Source organism: Aptenodytes patagonicus, chromosome 7 (genome assembly GCF_965638725.1).
Source record: "Aptenodytes patagonicus chromosome 7, bAptPat1.pri.cur, whole genome shotgun sequence".
Lineage (NCBI taxonomy): Eukaryota > Metazoa > Chordata > Aves > Sphenisciformes > Spheniscidae > Aptenodytes > Aptenodytes patagonicus.
In genome coordinates, this window is record NC_134955.1 from 49,792,392 (window position 1) to 49,813,381 (window position 20,990).

At 39.0% G+C, this 20,990-nt stretch overlaps 1 protein-coding gene across 2 annotated transcripts in view; it reads left to right on the forward strand.

Annotated features, from left to right (window-relative positions):
* Positions 1-2,948: 2,948 nt before the first annotated feature.
* The window catches only part of TSHR (thyroid stimulating hormone receptor), an 89,033-nt gene continuing 70,991 nt past the window's right edge, over positions 2,949-20,990 (forward strand). For both annotated transcript variants that reach the window (XM_076345226.1, XM_076345227.1), the window contains exon 1: positions 2,949-3,119. In XM_076345226.1, the coding sequence (XP_076201341.1) occupies positions 2,950-3,119 (170 nt within the window). In that variant the 5' untranslated portion in view covers position 2,949. The remainder of the gene's footprint in view (positions 3,120-20,990) is intronic.

Here is a 20,990-nt window from a genome sequence, read left to right on the forward strand (position 1 = left end):
ACTCCCTTTGGATAGAGGACCCAAGGCAAGCCTAACTCCACTAAACTTTTAGTTTTGTTTGGTCTCTTATGTATCTGCATTTCATTTTTAAAAATTATGGCCACGTGGCTACAGCAGTATAAATCATGGAAACCACAACAGCATGAGAGGAAATAAGGAGGCAAGTCCTGAAGATCCTGGCAAATGCCTCCGTGTGGGATGGGTGGGCACTGAGGTGGTGTTTCCAGATCTGGGAAGAATCAGTGAGATTGTATGGAGCACACAGTAAGGAACCCTGAGCTTGCACCACAACCTTGGTCCCCATTCTTATGAGTTGCCCTCAGAGATTAGTAAGACTTTGAAGTATTATGAAGTGATACAGTTGTGTCCCACAACTGATATGCTGGATGGATGAGAATGTGTGTCTTGTCTGTGGTCCCCAAAACAGGAAGAGAGGCCATGCCTCATGAATGCCAGGCACTATTACCCTGGATGTCTTGGACAACAATGAGGGGGTAGACTAACCGGTAGGTTGTTTTACAGATTGTAGCAACTGTGGTAACGCTGCACTTGCTGACCCTGAATTACTATGACACACAGAATATGGTGTGGCTAGCTTCCACAGGGGACAGGGTGGGATTGGACAGGACAGGATGGGATAGCAGCCCAGAAATAGGTGTGCTATAGGTGTACCCTCAGAACCTTTACTAGCTTGTGGCTTTCTTCTTCATGAAATTTGTCATTAGCCCTTGGCTGGGAAAGAACATGATCCCACCGCTGAGAGATGGCAAGCCTGGACTCGTTGGTAGCAGCCTCCAGCAACTTGGTCTGGCTTACACTGTACTGGAGTCTCCACTAGCACTGACTGAAGTGGTGAACAGTTACAGAGCTCCATGTCTGACTTGACAACACTGAGTCACACCTTTTCCCTTGCCTGTGCCTCAGTGGAGTGTGCAGCTCCCTTGTTCATCAGCCTTGAAATTCAGTGATCTGCCTGTGGCTTCATTTTTATTTAGTCAGATTGGCATGGACACCAAAAAGTGGTGGCGGGCAGTGGCTCTTAGGCCTGCAGGGTGAGTTACAGGTATGGGCAGTGTGCCGGAAGGACATGACTGAGTAGGGCACAGGACAGCCAGCATTCCCAAGGGAATTCTGTGCAATGCAGTGTGAAGTTGTCTAGTGCACTCCGTGGTGGGTGCTTCAGCTCGTCCCCTCACTGGGACACCCCTAAGGATACCCCTATCCTAAACAGGATAAATGTATCTGATGGGATTCCTCACTTACACAAGATCTAAGCACTACATATGTCTGCAAGATCAGGATTTATATTGTATTTCTTTATGGGCATAGTATTATTTGCTCACCTTAAAAAGATATGTTGAGGGCATTAATTATATTTAGGAAACACATACTAATGAACCAACTTAAATTACTTTTAAAGAGTTATATCAAAATAATATCTGATGTGTTGTACTCATAACTTTTGGATAGCTCTAATCTAGCTGGAGGGGAACTATTTATCCAAGAAGATTGTGGTCTAATTTTTTACTGTGAGTAGGTTACTTTTTCAAGTTTCCTCCTCCCACGGTTACAAACATCTTTGTTGACATTTTGTTGACATTTTTCTTGTTGTGTACCTACACGTGCACAAAACCTACATGAAGGAGAAAACACTGGCATTTAGTTGAAAAAAAAAAAGTTAAAGGAATTAAGGCAAAGTATTAAAGATCTTTCTTTACTGCCTCATTGAACTAAACAATAATATCTCTTTTTTTCTCTCACTACTTTTAAATATTTGCTTTTAGCAAGAGTGTCTCTTGTTTATGACGAAACCCAGAATTAAATGAGTATTAACCAGATTTTTTCAGCTTTTAGTATGTCTGTCAGACACAGATATGACTGCTTCAGTGTGGGAACCTCTGTGCCATGTCCATTGTAAACCTGTGTCCCTAACAGTGACCGGAGTAGGCTGCTACTTCAAGTGACAATAATTCCACCTTATTTCTCTCAAGGTTAGATTTTTTTCCTCCATTTTTTCTTTGGTGAAAGGATTTTATCTTTTCTGATAATGTGGAAAATGTTACTCTCTCCTCTTCATTTTGCTCTCTTTTTTCATGTGATTTTCAAAATCACTCTTTTGAATTTTCAGTGCTTTTTTAAACTGCTTTACATTTCGCGCGTATCTACTTTGCAGTTAGTGAATTTTTACTCGGTGTAAAGATCTGGTTTAACTTCACTGCTTTTACAGGTGAGTTAGTATTGCGCTTACACAGCCCCCTCCTCCTCCCTTCTGCAAAGGTGCTAGAAGAAATGTTCGGGGTAAGACGTCGCCCCGCCGCATTTGCAAACGGCTCGGCGGGCTCGTCCCGCTGCCGGCAGGGAGCCGGAGCCCTGCTCCGTACCTGGCAGCTCTCGCCCGGCCCCCCGCCCCGGCTCGGCTGGGCAGGGAGCCCCCTCGCCCCGCGCAGTCCCGGCCGCCCTCGGCAGGTGGCCCCGGCGCTCCGTCGCTGCGCTGGGACCCGCCGGCTGCGGACGGGAGCGCGGGGAGCGGCGCTGCCCGGGTGGCGGGGTCCTGGACGGCCCGGACGGGCTCGGCGCTGCGGCGCTGCCCCGGTGAGCGCCGGGGCACGGGCGCTGCCGGAGGACGGGCCCGGGGGACCCCGCGGGAGGGGTGCCGAGGAGCAGGGGTTCAGGTCCGTGTGGGGCGGGGAGCGGCAGGGAGGGCTGGCCGGCGGGGTGGGCGCGGAGGCCGGGGCGAGGAGACGGAGCCTGCCCGAAGGAGAGGGCGCGCAGGGTTTGCTGAGACCTTTCCTGTCCCCGCTTAGGGAGGAGGCGGCGTTGTCCAGCGAAGGTGCCGCCTTTCCCGAGCAGCTTCTCCCGGCGGGGCAGCGTCGTCTGCCCCTGCAGCGCCGGTGTCTCCTCCCTTCCCCTCGGAGAAGCGAGGGGCAGAGCGGGAGCGGGCGGCGGAAGATGCTGTGCCTCCCGGTAGCCTTCCAGTTGCTGCTGGTGCTGGTGCTGTGCAGCCAGGGCACAGAGAGGTGTCCTTCAGCCTTCTGCGAGTGTTCCGACTGGGATGACTACAAAATCACTTGCAGGGACGTCCACTTCATTCCCAGCCTTCCAGAGGACACTCAGACCCTGTGAGTACATTGGGATGGTTTAGGGGAGGCACTAGCTGGTTGTGAGTATTCATATTTTGCAAGCAGGAGATGCTCTGAGCTAATGCCCTGTGAGATGAGGGAGGGAAGCGGTGAGGGGGGGAGTGCTGTAATTTACCTGGGCAGTACAGCATAGCAGGAACAGCAACGTGCAGACTCTCTGTGTCATGGAGACGTGACTCACAAACCTTACGGAGATGTGAAGAGGTGATTGTCTGTTGGGTCTTAAAAGTTCTGGGTAGGATATGGGAAAATTAGTCACTGGGCTGTTTGTGGGCAAACTGAGTGGAAGGCTGGATCCTGTGTGGCATGTGCCTAGGGGGTCAGGGGAAGGAAGGATAGATCAAACACAGTTTTGTAATTAAAAAAAGAATAGGAACTGGATGTGCCACCTTGCAAACAGTTCCACGAAAGCTTCTGCGCACTTTCAGCTTCTTTGCCAAAGCCCGACAAAAAGAATCCATGGGAACTGAGAATCCCAGTATATCGTCTGGGAGACAAAGTACTTCAGATAAACAAAAGTGTGGAGTATGGGATAGAACAGGAAATTTGGAGCTTGCTAAAGTGATAGAGCAATACAAGTACCTAAACCTAAGTGTTTAGTACCATTACAGGCAGCGTAGAATATCTTGTCTGGGTTCCTGCTGCCAGTCCAAAAGAGTGTCCTGTGTCATATCTGTTAGCCCTATAGAGATATATCAGATAAATACTCCAGGGAAACCGAAATGGCACCAGTCAACTATTACTAAGCAGCTGAATCACTCCTGGCTTTTACTTTGTCTCATAAGGCACAAAATGTTTCTAGTCTCCAAGGGAAGGTTCATTTGTAAGTAGATTACTTTCTGGTAAAATAAACAAACTCAAACTCAGTTGATTTAATTGCAAGATAAAACGATAACAGGTTGATTAGTTTATGTCTTGATAATGATTCTCGGGACTTTATTTGAAAATATGAGCCATGAAGTTATTTAACTTATTTGAATGGACTTCTCAAGGTTTTTTAACACCTGAAAGTAAAGGCTTAGCAAATCGATCACTTACTTGAAAAGACAGAGAAAAAATTATTTATGTTATTTCCATTATTTATGCATGCTTTTAATTTTTTTTATTATTAGATTGCAGTATTTCAGTTGATAAGACTTTTAATTATACAGGTTTTGGTTTGGTTATTACACTTTTGTGTATGTGGTTTATTTAGTTTGAAATTGCAGTAATGTTACTGTGTGTAACATGTAGAATGTTTTTTGAAATCTACTATGACAAGCTAGAAACTAAAGCAGTTTCAGTTTATAGGAGAAATATGCCTTTGTACAGGCATTTAAAATAGTTAATAGAAACAATAAGATCATGTCATAGAATTGGATACTTTCCTTGAAAAATGCTGGTGTGATGGCTGAGAAGTACCTCTCTATGTACAGCTTCACTTCGGCTGCTGGAATTCTAGTGTTTTAAACACCTGTTGTAATGGGGACTCTAAGATCACAAGCCACTGTTTTTAAAAGACAAAAACACCCAGTGAAAATCTCATTTCCATGGAAAAAGTAATTAACAAAAACAATTGAGACATATTTTTATGTTTATTTTGGGTGTATTTTAATCATCTGTACCGACTGGGGTGACCCTTGCAAACTTCTTAAGAAGTGTACTCCCTACCATAGTCATTATAAGACAAGGTAATGACAATTGTGATTTTATAGTGTATGGTAGAAAAGGTAGAACATGCCCTGTATAGTCTGTTTGAGTTGAAAATAATGGGGAAATTCTCTAAGGCAATAAGGAAAACAGAGCTCTTTTCACACACACACAAAAAAAAGCGCATCTTTTACTTCAGTTTGCAGTTCTCTCTCTGCATAAGGTGTGTATATTTTCCTTCTGTGTTGTAATTTGAATTGCTAAAGTCTGGTGGACTGTATCCAGTATATATCCTGTATATATTCTGTAGTCCCTTGCTCTCGGCAAATGACTTAATCTTTCTTTCCCTCCATATGTTAAATGGGAGTCATAACAGTTACTTGTATCTGTTTTTCATTCAGAGTGCTTTCAGATGCTTCAGACTGATTTACTTGCATGTGGAGGATAAAATAACACAAAGAGTTTTCCTGAGAGACTGTAAGATGTGTGCCCCTGCTTCTGTCATGTTTTGCATCCTTCTGCCTTACACCTGGCAACAGTTCTGAATTAAAGACAAAAGATTCCAAAATAATTGAAGTTTCTGTTAACCTTAAGAATAAATGAACACTTCTTTTGAAGTGAAGTATGTAGATGTGTGTATCTGCACATTGTATGTTGAAACCCTCTACAATTTTCCCCAAATCCAGCAACTTTGTTACTTTAGGTAAAGTAACTTTGCTTCTTGGTGGTTATGTGTGAACCTCAAGATTGCCAATTTTAAAACTTTCTTATGTGGCTTCAGTTTTGTAGGGTTTGTAAAGCTAAGAGACTGGTGAGTCTAGGAACACTTTGCCAGCTTTTGGAGACGATGAGCTCTTTTCAGTGCACAGGATCCTGAAACTCCAATTAAAGTTTCATTCTGATTATTCAGTCGGGACTGTTCTCATTTCTCTGCCCTACTTTAAGAGAGTGGTGTAAGCCTTTTTTTAACAAGCCATGCTTACAAGAAACTGCAAAAAATGTTTATTTCCAAACTCTTTTAGTGGAAAAGCGTCATGAACTTTAGCCAGGAAAGTGTGTTTGTTTTAAACCATTTTTAATGTATTTGTCCAAATATAGTTAATGCAGGTGCTTATCCAGAATGGTTGAGTGCATAGGTATTGTTCTTGGAGATGCTTTTTTCCAGTACAAGATTTTTCTTTTTTTTCTTTTTCTGTGGAGTAAACAAAATAAGTAGAAAGAAAAAGGTTTTGTGTATTACAGGCAAAGCTCGTCTTGTTGCCTAAGTTAAGGATTATATACTCATACCACACTATGGTAGGAAAGCAGTTCTAAGTGGTATTGAAATACAGTACTAAAAATATGAAATTAGGTATCAATAATTTTGTTGCATCTATCATATTTTCCTGCCCCTCTCTGCACAGCTGACACCTGGCCTGGTCTGATGCCATTTTACCCTTGCCTGGCTCTCCTTTGCTTCTGCCTCTGTCTATCCTTGACTCCACTCCTCCTTCACGCTGTGGCAGTGGCATGATGTGCATGGTACTGAGGGGATCCCTGTTCCAACCCCTCGGCTGGCAGTGCTTTTCTCTTTTACCAGCACAGTGCTGGAACAGAGCAACGGTTGGTGCTACAATCTCCTCCGTGTTTGGTGGAATATGCCAGGGGAGATCCTGGCCTTTCAGTGCAAGCAGTTCCACTAGGAGGTGGGGGTTAATGACTGTGAAGAATTATTTACACTTACAGATCACCAAAACCCCACTGAAACTTTGTCCAAAGATATAATTGCATCATGACGCTTGAATTATTGTAATACCTTTCTTGGCATCATTATGATGAAATATTCAGATGGTATCACTATCCCAGCATCATCTCAACACAGTTCCAAATGCTTTTCATTTTATGAATCTATTATTAGTTGCTTTTAATTATTTTTTTCTTTGGCAATAAAACTAATAAAGTTTTGCTTCTTATTTATTTGTGTTCTGCATCATCTGCATTTGCTTACTAAAATAACTTCAGCTCTCCTTCTTATCCCCAATATCCTCAATACCCTCGCTTAAGTTTTCTACCACTTAAGAACAGCCATAGCAAATCAGACCAATGGCTGTCATCTAATGCAGCAGCCTGTCCCCAGGATTTCCCTTCTCTTAATTTTCCTTAGGTATCTGCATATAGAAGTCATATGTGGTACTTTCCATGAATAGTGTCTCATCTTTCAATTATTTTTACCTGCAGGAAATGTCTAAACTCAGTGTGGTTTTTGTCTCGTTGTAGTAACCCTCAAAGGATTGCTCTTCTGTGTCTCTTGAGTTTCGTGTGCGTGCCTCATTCAGTTGTCTTTTGAGCCCATTTCAACATTCATAATATCCTTTGGCAATGAGTTCCATGAGTTTAATAGAAGTTGCAAGAACTCCTTTTTGTTGTCGTCGTTGTTGAAAATGCCACATTGTCCTCCCATCAGCAGCTGCATACAAAACATTTTCAGGTCCATGTTATGTCCCTTAAGGCTGCTGACAATATTCTCATCTCCCCCCTATACCTTCTATAGCAAGCCAACAGTAGTGTCCTGTGTTCCCTCCTATAAATGTTACTCAAAGCAGTCCCATCTGCTGCCTAAAACCCGTGTGTGTGTGTATATATATATATATATAACTGGACAGAAGGCAGCATCTCCTGAGTTTAGAGCTGTGTGAATGCTGAATGATTATTCCCCACAGAACAGATAAGGGCTGAGCCCTCCCTGCTTTTTTTCTTCTGTCTTTTTTTTTCCAGAAGGGATGCTAATAAGGTTTCTATCCTGTACCCAGGTGCTATTTTCACATCACCATAATCAAATTTGGTTGAAATTGGGCAAGAAGGAGTTGGGGGGGGACAGTGGAACTGGCAGATAAATAGACACAAAACCAGTACAGTCTTTAAGAATATGCTCTTTACATGAGGTATTAAGCTATGATTCTGCATCTGCTCCAGGATATTGGCTGTATGTAGGATACTGCTTTTTGATAAATGCAAGGTAGCTCACCCTTCAGGGGCAAGGAGCCCTGACGTTTGTATGTTTACTATGTTGGTAAGGGTGAGCACATGGATACCAGGATAACAAGATGCAGTGAATCAACTGGTCTGTTTAGTTCCCCATGCTGTTGTCAGCTTTTGATAAAAGAGATACGGAAACTGTGTAACATAGTTTACACATGTACAATGTGATATTCAGAACCAGCAATGATATGTCGCATATTCATAAATACTTATTGGTAAAAATGTTTTTTTGAACTGGAGAACAAAATATGTAGGGACTTAACAGTTCTACCTGTAATAACTGCATCACTGGCATCCGCATTTTTTATAAAGCTTAATGAGCAGTTTAGAGCATTTTGAGTTCACAGAAGCTACAAGTAAAACTGAAGGACATGATGTCTCTACTTTATATTGAAAATAAATTAAACTGATTTAAAATATTTTCTCCCAAATCTTAGTCTTATTCAGAGATATTCTGACTTCAGGTAATTTTATCATGATCTTTTTATAGACTTCATTACTTCAGAATGCAGTATGGAGCCTCATAAATACCTCTTCATAAATAACCTTGCAACATAAGCACATAATTATTATCCCTATTTTAATGGTGAAGTACCGAGAGTCTAAAAGAACAGGAAAAACACTGACATGGTTAAACAGACAACTGAAGGAAGCTATTAGGGCATCCCTCAGAAAATGGAAGTCATGCCCAAATGAGGAAATCTCTGGAAACTTGAAGTAATGGAGTACAAAAATATTTTGAAGAGAAACTTCTAGTATCATAAAAACTCGGTATAGTCTTTAAAACACCAAAGAGGGTAAGTCTGAAAAACTTCTATCAAGCTGAAGTGTCAGTATGAAGCTTGTTTGAAACAAATTGAAAAATTGAATAGAATTAAATTCCCTGAGCCAGATAATACTTGTGTAAGAGTTCCAAAGACATTAAAATATGAAATTGCTACATTACTTAGTGTAGTATGTAACTTACTGTTTAAATCAGCCATGGTGACAGAGGAATGGAAGGTCACAAGTGTAGCATAATTCTTTAAACAAAGTGCTTTAGGGAATACCTTGGGAACTAAATGTTGGTAGGTCTGTCTTTTTTGTAAGACTATGAAAAGTAGGAAGGAATCAATCTGGTTTTCATAAAGGGAAAGCTTACCTCACTTCGCCTTCACTTCTTCGAAGGAATCAGAAACGTGAATACATCGATTTTGAACTTGCATTTTCAAAAATAATCAGCAAGGACCTTAGGAAAGACTTGAGACAAATTAGCTGTTAGACATAGGAAAGAAAGCTGTTTTATGGATTGACAGCAGGTTTAAGCAAGAAGGAAAAAAGGTGGTAACAAACTCTTAATTTTCAGAATACAGGGAATTCATCAAAGGACCTTTACTTGTAACTATGACATTGAGCAGTCTGGGTGTAGGCTGCTCCTTGTTTAGGCTGTTCCTAGTTCCTTTAATCTGGGTGTTGTAGTAAGCTGCACGTAGGTATGCTGGGATCTTGATGAGTGAGCCGCCATCAATACATGCCATTTTTATATCCTGCTATTTCTCCTCAATAGCCTCCCACCGGCTATTATCGGTAGCTGAAAAGGCAAAAATCTTACTCTTCCCTTTGAGTGACCCTAATTGCCCTTAGTGTGAGTGAGCAGGAATTACACAGATCCATTGCAGGGAGACTAAAACCTATAGTTTACTGTTTTAGCTTCATAAAGGTTGATAACGCAGCTTCTTGCCCGCATCTTTTAGAAACTGGCCTCATAAGATTTCAGTAAGATGTAATCTTAATTACATTGTAAAAAAATATTTGGGTTGTGAATGGCTTATGATCTACTGCCGTTTAACTGTAGCAAAAAGAGCGTGTTTGCTTTCTAACAACTTTTTAAGTAAAACTCACTGTCTGTGAACAGTCACATGGTAAAATATGTTATAAGAAAATACTAGGTTCTTGCTTGTGAACTTCATTTGTTTTTCCTTCTTATTAAGTTGTAGAGGCATAGATTTGAAGGCCAAGAGGGCTCATGGGAACATCTAGTCTGACATTCTGGATAATAAAAAGCATAAAATTTCCCAATAGGTACAGTTAATTAGAGCTCCTTCTCCTTTTTTTTTTTTTTTGGGTGTAGAAAAATCATATATTTTTGGTCTAAAAATAATATTAAAAAGAATCCTGTTAAAAAAAATCCCATACAACTGTTAACAATTTGTTCAATCGTCCTTGCTTTTTGTCTGTGTTTGTGGCTACTGCTGTGCGGTACAAAGTAGGAAAGTGTATTTAGACATTGAATTTCCACACTGTGACTTGCCACTCTGGAGTGAATTGCTACTCTCTGCATTGACTCCAAGAAATTCAGGCTTCTAATTTTGATTCTCTGAACTGCACATAAAAGTGCCAGAACTATCCTGGAGTAAATGGTTGGGAGAAATGCTTTCTCTCCCAGGATGAAATCTGGGCAACTGTAGCTTTATGCCACTAGATTTTGTGGGGTCTTTACCTGTCAGACGAAAGAGCCCCGCATTCTCACAGTTGACATGATCAAATTGCTCCTTTTTGTTTTGATAAATTGAACCACTTATGATCCTGGTGTCTCCCACTGTAAGGCATATTTTTCAATACTTTATTTAAACCTGTGATTCCTTTCTGAACTGTCTCCAACATTTCTACCTCCTTCTTTAACTATGAGCATTAGAATTGAACTACCCATATGCTTTATTAAACATTTTCGTGCATAGAGCTCCAGTCAGTTATCCAGTGAGCATAAACCTTAAGTCATTTTTCAAAGTCTTTGTTTTTGAGAATAGTGTCTGCCCAACCTGTAAGAAAAAATTGTAGTTTGCTGTTCTTACAAAGATTTTTTTTCTGCTCATCTATTTCAATGCACATTGTCTGCTTTACTCTATTTACCAAATGTTCCAGCTCTCTGTTTATCAGTCACTTGTCTTCTTCATTATTTACAGTTCTCACAAAATTTGTTCTCTGTTTGGGTTACATAATTCAGCACCTTTATCAGTTTCCTCCTCAGAAAGTCTGCATTCCTTTTTTGTTGAATCTGGCAATATTTGTTGTTCATACAGGGATTGTAAACAATTTATTCTCCTTGCCTTCTTTCTCTCTCAGACTATTGTAGCACAAACAACTCCTCAGCTGAAAGATTTCTCTTATGAACTTAATAAAATCAAGATGGTGCCATTGTTTTGAACCATTTCTGGACTTAAACATCAGAGTCTAAATCTGAATGTTCCTTTTAAGACAGAACCTTTCCCTTAAAGATCTAATAATCAATAGAGGACCAAGTTTGCTGAAACTTTCACATCTTCCTATCTTTGGAGTACTTTTTTCATCTTGCAAAGGTAACTATTCCCTTCATTGTAAAAACAGAAGATCCGTATAGTGTCATTGTCACTGAAAGGCATTTTCATGTAAGAGTTGATCACAGTATAGCAATTTTCCTTTTCTCTCTCCCCAGATTTTCTCGTTTCCTGGTCCACCTTCCTCCCATAACTGAATTATTTTAAAAGTAGCCTATGACATCATTAACACATGGAAAAATATTATCAAAAAGTACCTCAAAAGGAAATCTTGTTAAAAGCAGAGGAATGGTTGTACTTGGTCAGACCAAAGGTCCACCTAGTCCACTATCCTGTTTCTGGTAGAGTCTATAAGCAGGTGCTGAGAGAAAAGTATAAGAAAAAGAGAAGTGAGTATTATACTTTCCCCTAATATTCTCCTAACCTTTGACAATAAGGGGATTCATGAGCTAGATGTTCTTCTTGTCCCTATGCAGAATCAACTATTTTCATGTTGTTTCTGAAAGATGTTTTGTTTTTAAAAGCTTTCAGAGATGAAGTCTTCACAAGCTCTCCTCAGCAACCTTTTCCACTGCTTCACTCTCTTCCTGATGCTTTTCTTCGGATTCTTTCCAACTAATCCACAATTTTCCTGAGATGTGCTGTTCCAAAATACATCAGTATCAGTGCTGACTAGGTACTACAGGTAGAATTGGTGTTCCTAGATGTAAAATGACACATGTGGGGAGGTCAGGAAGATTTTTATTTTTTTTTTCCTGAAAAAACATTAAACTATTTCTAGCTGCTGAAGAATGGAATTAGCAAAAATTCCGCCACTTAATTCAATAGATTTAATTGAGGTCTAGAAGTGAAGTGAGTTTTCATCTAAATAAGAAACAATGATTTTATTAGGCTACAGCAGTGACATTAAGAACATAAGAATAGCCGTGCTGACTGAAATGAAGGACCCGTTTTGCCAAGTACTCTATATCTGAAAGGGACCACAGACAGACTGGAAGGATAAGAACAGGCCAAGCACATGTGATACTCCCGTAATATCTTCCCAGCTTCTCATCTTTTTCAGCTGAAGGAATTTCCTGACCCTGTTCGTTAATATATTTTTTTGCCTATTTTTTAATTCTCCGTGAATCTCTCTTTCACTTGCACATCCAATTTTGCCTTGAGCTTATATCAGCTTCTTGTATCCACAGTGTCTTTTGACAAGGAATTTCACAGCTCTGCTTCCTGTTGCATGAAGAAACACTTCCCTTTTGGTTTTGGTGGCTTTGGTTTGTTTGGTTTTTTTAACTTCCTGAACTTGTCTTCCTCTAGCTTCATATATATGGCATTTTGTTCTTGTTTTTGAAGAAGGAGTGAACAGTCAATCCCATCCTCTCCCTACCCTTCCTGATGTGTAGACCTCTATTATGTCTCCATTCAGCCATTCCTCTGCCAGAGTGAAGGGTCCCAGGCTACCCAGTATCTTCTGTGGAAACTATTCCATACCTTTGATCATCCTTCCTGCTTTCTTTGTATCTCTTCCATTTCTAAGTAAATATTCTACTCCAAGTGACAATACCAGTGCTCTACAAGGTGTTCAAGGTACAGACAAACCCTAAATTTGTACAGTGGCAAAAGTATGTTGTCTATTCCTTTCCCAGTATTTTATAATAATTTGACTTGGGTTTTTTTTTTAACTGTTCCTAAGCACTGAAGTAATGTTTTCATGGAACTAATGCCAAGATCTAACATAATGTCAAGATCTGCTCCTGAGTGAAAATGATGAGCTCAGAACCCGTCATTTTTAATATATGTATCTATGTATGGTTTTCCGCCTGTGTATCATTTATATCTATTGACACCAAATTTCATTTACCATTTTATTTTGCAGCCACTCAGTCCTATAAGAGCCTTCTGAAATTCTTCACAGTCAGCTCTTAGCATTACTACCTTAATAACTTCCTAGCATGAGTGTCCTGGTTTCGGCTGGGATAGAGTTAATTTTCTTCCTAGTAGCTGGTACAGTGCTGTGTTTTGGGTCTAGGATAAGAACAAAGTTGATAACACACCGATGTTTTAGCTGTTGCTCAGTAGCGCTCACACTAGTCAAGGACTTTTCAGCTTCCCATGCTCTACCGACTGAGAAGGCTGGAGGTGCACAAGAAGCCGGGAGGGGGCACAGCCAGGACAGCTGACCCCAACTGGCCAAAGGGACATTCCATACCATGTGATGTCATGCTCAGTACATAAACTGGGGAAAGCTGGCCGGGGGGGGGGGGCGCTGCTCGGGGACTGGCTGGGCATTGGTCGGCAGGTGGTGAGCAATTGCATCGTGCATCACTTGCTTTGTATTTTTTTAATTATTGTTGTTATTATTATTGTCATTATTATTATTATTTTATTTCAATTATTAAACTGTTTTTATCTCAACCCACGAGTTTTCTCACTTCTACTGTTCCAATTCTCTCCTCCATCCCACCGGGCGGGGGGGGAAGTGGGTGAGCGGCTGTGTGGTGCTCAGTTGCCGGCTGAGGTTAAACCATGACAATGAGTAAACTTTGTTACCTTACTGTTCACCCCCTTTTCCAGGTCATTTATGAATGTATATTGAACAGCCTAAGTTCTTACCCAGATCCCCGTGGAACTTAATTTACTCTTCTACTTTGTTTCCTATTTTTAACCAATAATTTATCCGGAGTGTATTTATTCAAACTGTCACAATCTTGGAAATGAACTAGACTTTTTTTTTTCCCTAAGGAAGAACTAAATTTTCCTTGTATATTGAAGTGTCTCCCTCGGAAGGAGATAATTGCATAAACTTATTTTTAATATGTAAAATCCTTGCATAAACATTTATACATGCTGGAAAATAACAGTGAAAACTATTTCTTAAGGAAGGTCTAATTAAAGAGACAAATAAATGTATTACCTTAGAAACTGCTGAATGTGCTCTCTTTGATCAGCCTCAAAACTTAGATCTATTTACTTGTATATTATCAGCCTTATCACAGTATTGCAGTACCATGTTCGCTGTCTTTGGCAGTTTATCTAAGATTCTAAACCTGAAGTGTTGTACCGTCTGAAGTACCAGATGGTACAGCATTGCTTTTGCTACTGTTAATAAAAATGTCATGGATGCTGACCAGTTTCCATACCAGCATTTGTTAGTTTCCCTTGTCCTTCACTGAGGATTTTAGACAATCTGTCAGGCAGGGAAAAAAGTCTTTGAAAGGCTGCCACTGGATTTTTAGTACTGTTCTGGATCCCCTTTTAAAAGAGGTTACATTTGGAACGTCCGTTTGCATTCCAGATGCAATGGAAACGTCCATTTCTCATACTTAACTGTATTTGACTTGTGTTGTCATCACCACAAGTCAACTCCAGCTCATTCCTTACATTCCTCAAATAGGAAAAATCAAGCAAATTACATTCATTATTTCATTCATTGTCTATATTACTGTCATTTGTGGACCAAAACCCTATAACTGTGGGCATTGTACAAGGAGAGAACATGGATGGTTCTTGCCTCCAAAAGTAATGTAGGACTGAAGATAGATATAGACAAACATGGGCATCTGTAAGGCAGTTGAAAGCTGTATATTTACATATATAATATATGCACGTTTCTGGAAGAGGGTTGTGTTTTTTTCCCTAAGGTAGAGCTCTGCCACTATTGTAATTTATAAATGAAAGACATTTAAGCTAAGCGAATATGAAACCAAAATTACCGTTTGTGTGTGTTTTCAGCAGAAACTCAAGCAGTTTTGAAGTAACTTCCCGTGTAGTTTTATTTCTAAAAGTCCTTTCGTGAATCTTAACAGTATTATGATGAATGTTTCTTTACATTTCCCTATGTGCTTTTGATGTTGGTCATATGTAAAAAAAAAATCAGGTTTCAGAGATCTTTCTGAATTTTATATTAGCTCTGTTTATAAAGGCCTCTGAGGTTTTTAAAGTCTGTTTCCTTTCTGTCACATATGATCTCAGACTTTCTTTGTCTCACAAAACCAGATGTCGCTTTTTTGTTCAAATGGAATAGTAGGAAATTTCTTAATTTACATTCGAAATGTAAAGAAAATTAACTAAAGCATGCTGTTCTGTAATCCCTGCTCAGCTAGTCAGATTCCAATCAAATTCCCTCCTTATTCCCAAATAAACATACAAAGATTTCTTTAAAGAGACATGGTTCAAGTGGTCTGTAGTGCAAATATGACCTATTGAAACATTTTCACAGTCTGGGACAATGGCCTCTACTGCAACAACTTTTTAATCCATATGTCTGACTCATACAGAAATCAAGAAAATAAACAAAAAAAAGTTGAAAAAATGCTGTAATCATATGCAAATGGCAAGAAAGAAAGTCTAGGTATAAAAAGAAGACATCATTTTGGTGGAAAGGGTGAAGGTTCTCCTCTTGTGGATCTATGGTACCAATTTTTCTTCCTGACCACCAGAAAAAAGGTAATGCTGTTGCTCAGAGTTGTGATTTTGCAATCAGTATAGATACACATATTCAGAATTATATCAGGAGCAAACCTTTTCTTCTGGGTTACATGAATTTCAAAATCGCCATCAGGACTGTCTCAGCCTCAGTTGAATGCACGCGGTCATGTTCAGGTATGACAAAACATTGTAAAGGAGGTAGCGTCTGAAGAAGTCCTTGAATAATTTTTTTCTTCGTAACTGAATTTACCCACCAAGAAGGAATAGAATTATCTTTCTAATAGCTATGTTAAGCCCTAGACTTTCATTTTTTTAACCTTGGTTCACTCTCTTGTCGTGACAGAGACTTCCCCTTTTCCCAACTTGCATCAGTCCTTGTGGAGGAAGGGAGAGGAATTTCACCACTCAGAGAGGTTCTGCAGGAAAATTATATTTCATATAGTCCTAGTTTATATTACCATTTGTGGAAACTCCCTAATTAAATGGGTAAGGAGAAAACTGCATTTTTTAACATGGAGTCTTTTAAACCATTTCGGTCAATGTTATTGTGAGGCCGCTCTATCATCTTTGAAAGGTTATGGTGATCAAGGGAGTCTGATGATGTCTGAAAAAGGCAAACATCACGCACATCTTCCATTAAGGCAAAAAGGAGGATCTGGGGAAACACAGGCTGGTGGCTGCTATGTAGTTATTTTTTGTATGCAAGTCATTCTGTACCTTTGAACGTCCTTTTGCAGGTGCTATATACACAACCAGTGGCAAAACAATTTTCTTTGGTTTGTTCTATATTTCTGTCTTAATAATTCCTAACATTCAGTTTGCCTTTTTGACCTTTGCTGAGCAGCTGGCAGCAATTATAGGCACTTAGTGGTCCTCTGATTAGAAACAACAGTAGCCAGCAATTACAGCCCATGCTTACTCTCCCTGTAGGAAATGAACCTCTTCTGGCTGCTGTTTTCTGAAATTTCACGGTCCCATTTGAACTTTCTTTGCAGCCATTTATAGACTCTTAGCCTGGTATTTCAGAAACACAGCTCTACTCTATCGTATTCGGAGTACATGCTCCTCTGGTGCAGATGGAGCAAGGCAGTGGGCCGTTTGAAAAGGGTGGCCAGCAGAGGGACCGCATACTGCCAGGTAGATCTGCCCAGAATTAGTCAACCAGAATAAATCATTGTGATCTTTAAAGAACATTTAGGTGTGAGCTGAGGCTGGTAAGACCTTTAGAATCGATCATACTGAAAGTATGCCAGTGTTTTTGGGAAAGTATTATTTTTATTAGTAGTTGTCAGTAAAAATCTAGGCATGAAATATCCTTTCACCTGTGGGACTCTTAGATACCAGGGCTGAGAGGCAAAACCAGAAGAGAAATCTGCAGAAAAATAGAAGATTGCAATGCTAAAGACATTAAGCAGAGAAATCTAGGAATCCAGTGAAAGGTACAGAAGAAAGAAAAAAGAGGAGTGAGAGGCATGAGAGGTCAGAGCAGAGACAATCTCTTAATGGTCTATCTTACTACCTGTGGCTGAAAGACAGCCTTAAGGGTTTTCATATTGTGCCATCGAGGTAATTTAACCCTTTCCTGAATTATACATAATTATACAGTTAACATGATAGATTATAGTGTTAGGTTTCATTTCAATTACCTTTACTGGCTCTTCAATCTCTGTATTTAACGATCTCCTTATCCATAAGAGAAAATAGCTCAAACTTTGTGTTGTGTGACTCAACCTTTCTTCTTAAAGATTGCCATTTAAAACGTTGGTTTTCATTAAATGGGGATATACTAGAGGTAATTGCTGTATACTCTGGTACCTTTGTTTTTATTTCAAAACAAGTTGAAAAGATTTCTGTAAAATTACTCTGTGATGCTTTCTTTAGATCCAGACAGATTGCACTCACTTTCTTGAGATCAAGAGAGAACTAGTCTTATTTTAGCATGTGTCAGCAGCTCATTATCTATGTTGAGGTTTAAATTGTAATGAATTTACTGTAGGTGCTATCATTGCTTCTACTTGAGTCAGTAACATTGGATTTTGCAAAATCCTGGATATCATTGTTTCCCATTGACTTGGGTAAGGTATTAGGGTACTGTCTGTATTGCAGAATCTTGAATAGAACAGAAGCTGTTGATATAAAATGGGCTTTTAGCAGATGGGACCATTTTTAATTCTTGAGTAAAACAAGATACTTTTTCTACTCTCTCAAATTCTGGCTACCGTTTTAAGAGACGCCTAAGTGTGGCTAACAAGCTGCTATACTATTAGCAGCTTCACAACTAAATTTGTTAGTTTTTTCAAGTCTGTTTAATGTGTTTCCTGTGAACATGAGGATGTGTAAGGGCTAAACCCAGCAAAATAAAAAAGCACGTTTGAAGTTTTTGAGGAACTGAGATTGTACTGCATACTACCCATCCCTGTTTTGGCAGATCAGCATTTGACAGTAGTCTAACTGTACTACATGTGAAATTATTCCATCACAGTTGGTGATGAAGGCAGATCATTTAGATTTTTTAAACCACTTCTTGAAATGGTCCAGTTTTCCAAATATAATCACCTTTTTTAGACTGTTTTGAGGTTCTGTAAACCCATGTTATGGAAAATATCAAGCATTTATTGATTTTGCAAATATATAAAAAGCCTGCATGAGTCAGATTTGTGAGAAGTTGCCTTCTTAACTGATACCAGCAGAAAACACACTATTACTAGCTTTTTGCAAAACACTCTGTAAACAATTGCTTAGTAGTTAAAGTATTTTGTAATATTTAAGCTTTTTCTTTCCTTTTAGAGTTATGTCAGTAAGCTCTGTTTCTCAATTCAGAAGAAGGCTGTTGTGTGCTTCTGAAGTGTAATGGGCTGGAAATTTAATGTCAAAAGACAACAATGTAATGAAAACTGACTGCAATAGCAATTCAAGATTCAGTGGACTGTAACACTTACAGAATCAGTCTGTTAAACGACTGTTGAAATCCTCTCCTAAAATAGAGTTTTTTAACTCTAGTGTAAAACACTTTTGCTATTAAGTTGATCAAAACTAGTCATCTCTACAAAGAAAAAGATAAAAATGAGTTTCTACTGCCATATCGCCATTGTCCTTTGTGACAATGTGCGGTGTTCTCATTTAAGTGAACCTCTTCTTAGCATCTGCAAAAGAACTATTTGCAGTCCTGCTTTTCTATTGAGCAAGCTATGTGTGTAGTTAAAGCGTACTGAAGTAATGCCTGCTTCTACTGGGAATGGGAATGGCTTTTTTTTTTGCACTTGTACAGTTCCCAGCGCTGGCTGGGTTTCTGTGCCATGACACAGGAATTTTAGACGTTATAGACATACCAGAAATGCTACTGATATAATGACTGATAGCAATGGAAAAAAAAATTGTATTCAATGTTCAAAAAATACTATTTTGATCTTCAGTAGTCTCTCTGGTCCCCTACTGTCACTCATTCCTGTTCTTCATATGGTCATTTCATTGGGTTGTTGTGTGTGTGTACAGTAAAGCAGTGCATAGTTTGTAAATAACTTCAAGAACCCTTAAAACAGTTTTTTCTATGGCTCACCATTGTGGTTATGAACAAATAATTTCACTTTAACATTTCACTTTAACTGAGAGGATAATACATACTAATTTTTTGGACCTCATGTATGTCGACATGCAGGATTTTTGTATGTCGACGGCAGGATTACAGAAGTAATATCATGCCTTTTCAAGCAAAATATATAGGTAAATATAATATCATGCATCAGATTTGAAAGGAAATTTTAAAAGTACAGATTTTTGTAAAATGCAGTATTTTAGAAGCATTTCATGTTGCAGCATGTGCATAAAATTATTTAAATGATTACCTGAAAGACAATTGATAAGATATTTTAATGGATTTGGTAAATATAATGGTGTTTGGTAGAAAAGTAATTAATTATTTTAAGAAAGCGCAAATCTGGTTTTGGCTTCGGAAATAGTTAAAATACTTTTACAAATGAAAACCACTCAGTGTTGTTTGGAAAATGAACTAATTGCAACTAAAACTTTTTTTTTTAAAGTGTAGCCATTTCTTATGATAAACTACAAAATATCCAGATATTGCCAAAGGTCAAGGAAAAATCTTCCAGTTGTGACAAATGTGGCCAATGAATAGGCTGCATGTCTGTGTTTGATATTTACATGTGATGTCTCATCATGTACTTAACCTGACTTCTACTTTCTTTATTTGATGCAGAAACGGCAGTTATACACTGGGTTTATAGGTACCCTGTGTACCATGAAGTGTATTAACAATTTCCTTTGAGGAATGTGAGCAGTATCTTACACTGATATGAATTGAAAATTTCAAAGGTAGCTCCCAGTTGTGTTCAGAACTTATTTTATGGGTATGTTTGTAGGGCTTGGAAACTTATTTCTTAAGACAAAGCAGTTACTTAACTTATTTTTAGAGGGGTGGGGTTTTTTAGTTCAATATTTGACTTAGTAATTTATTGTCTTTTCAACATTATTGTCTATTCAACTTTGCCTTGAATAAGGAGAAAATATTTAAAGAGTTGACCAATAGTCTTAGTGTTTATACGTAAAGGCAAACATCAATGGAGAAAATAATTTGTATCCTTCAAATGTTAAACACAAAGGCCTTATGAAGACCTTACCACTATGCAGGGCAGTTGTGTATGATTTTTATAAAAAACAGTTTTAATTTGGCATAAGTTGAAGTGTGACGTCGTCACTTTAAATACCAATATTTTCCTTCAGATTCTTTAAATTGTATTGGCCTTTGCTGCTTTTTCTGAGAGAATATTTTGTATTTGAAAAACAAATTTGGAAAACAGAGGGCAAGTGATTTAATGATGTATCCAGTTCAGGATTTTACTGAGTCACATATTTAAAATGCAGCTTCAAAATTAGCAGTTATCTCTTGCCATTTCTTAGGATATACAACTGTGTCATTGCAAGGGTATTATTTTAGTTAAATCTTCTGCAGAAATTTACAAATGCATATTGAAGTGTTATCTTCACTGTGATCATTTTACTATGACACCTTAGAAACGCTTCTGTTGTTTCCATTTCGTATGGCCACCTTCCTTTAGCATTGAAATGTATACTAAGCAAAACATAAAGCCGCTATCTAGTTTCCTATTTGGTTTTTCTTCAGATTTTAGTGGTAGCGATTATGTTTTTACCTGCTCAGCCAGCGTCTTTCAGCAGTTCTCTGTATTAGTGCAGTTCCTCACAGGATTCTTCCTTAACCACGTTTTTTGCAGTTCTCAGTATCTCAGCTGTTTAGGATTGAATACCTCTGCCTTGTAGGTATTTAAATAGCATGCTTTCTTCAGCACTGACAGTTCTGAAATCTCTTAAACAACATTAGCAACCTACTGTTGTGCTGGTAAATGGAAGGTAACATTCAGTAGAGCCAGTGTCTCCTGCAAAGTCTTCATTTTTTACTCAAATCCAGCAAGAAGCAGTGGGTGATCACAAACTGAGCAAGAATAAGCTCTGACAT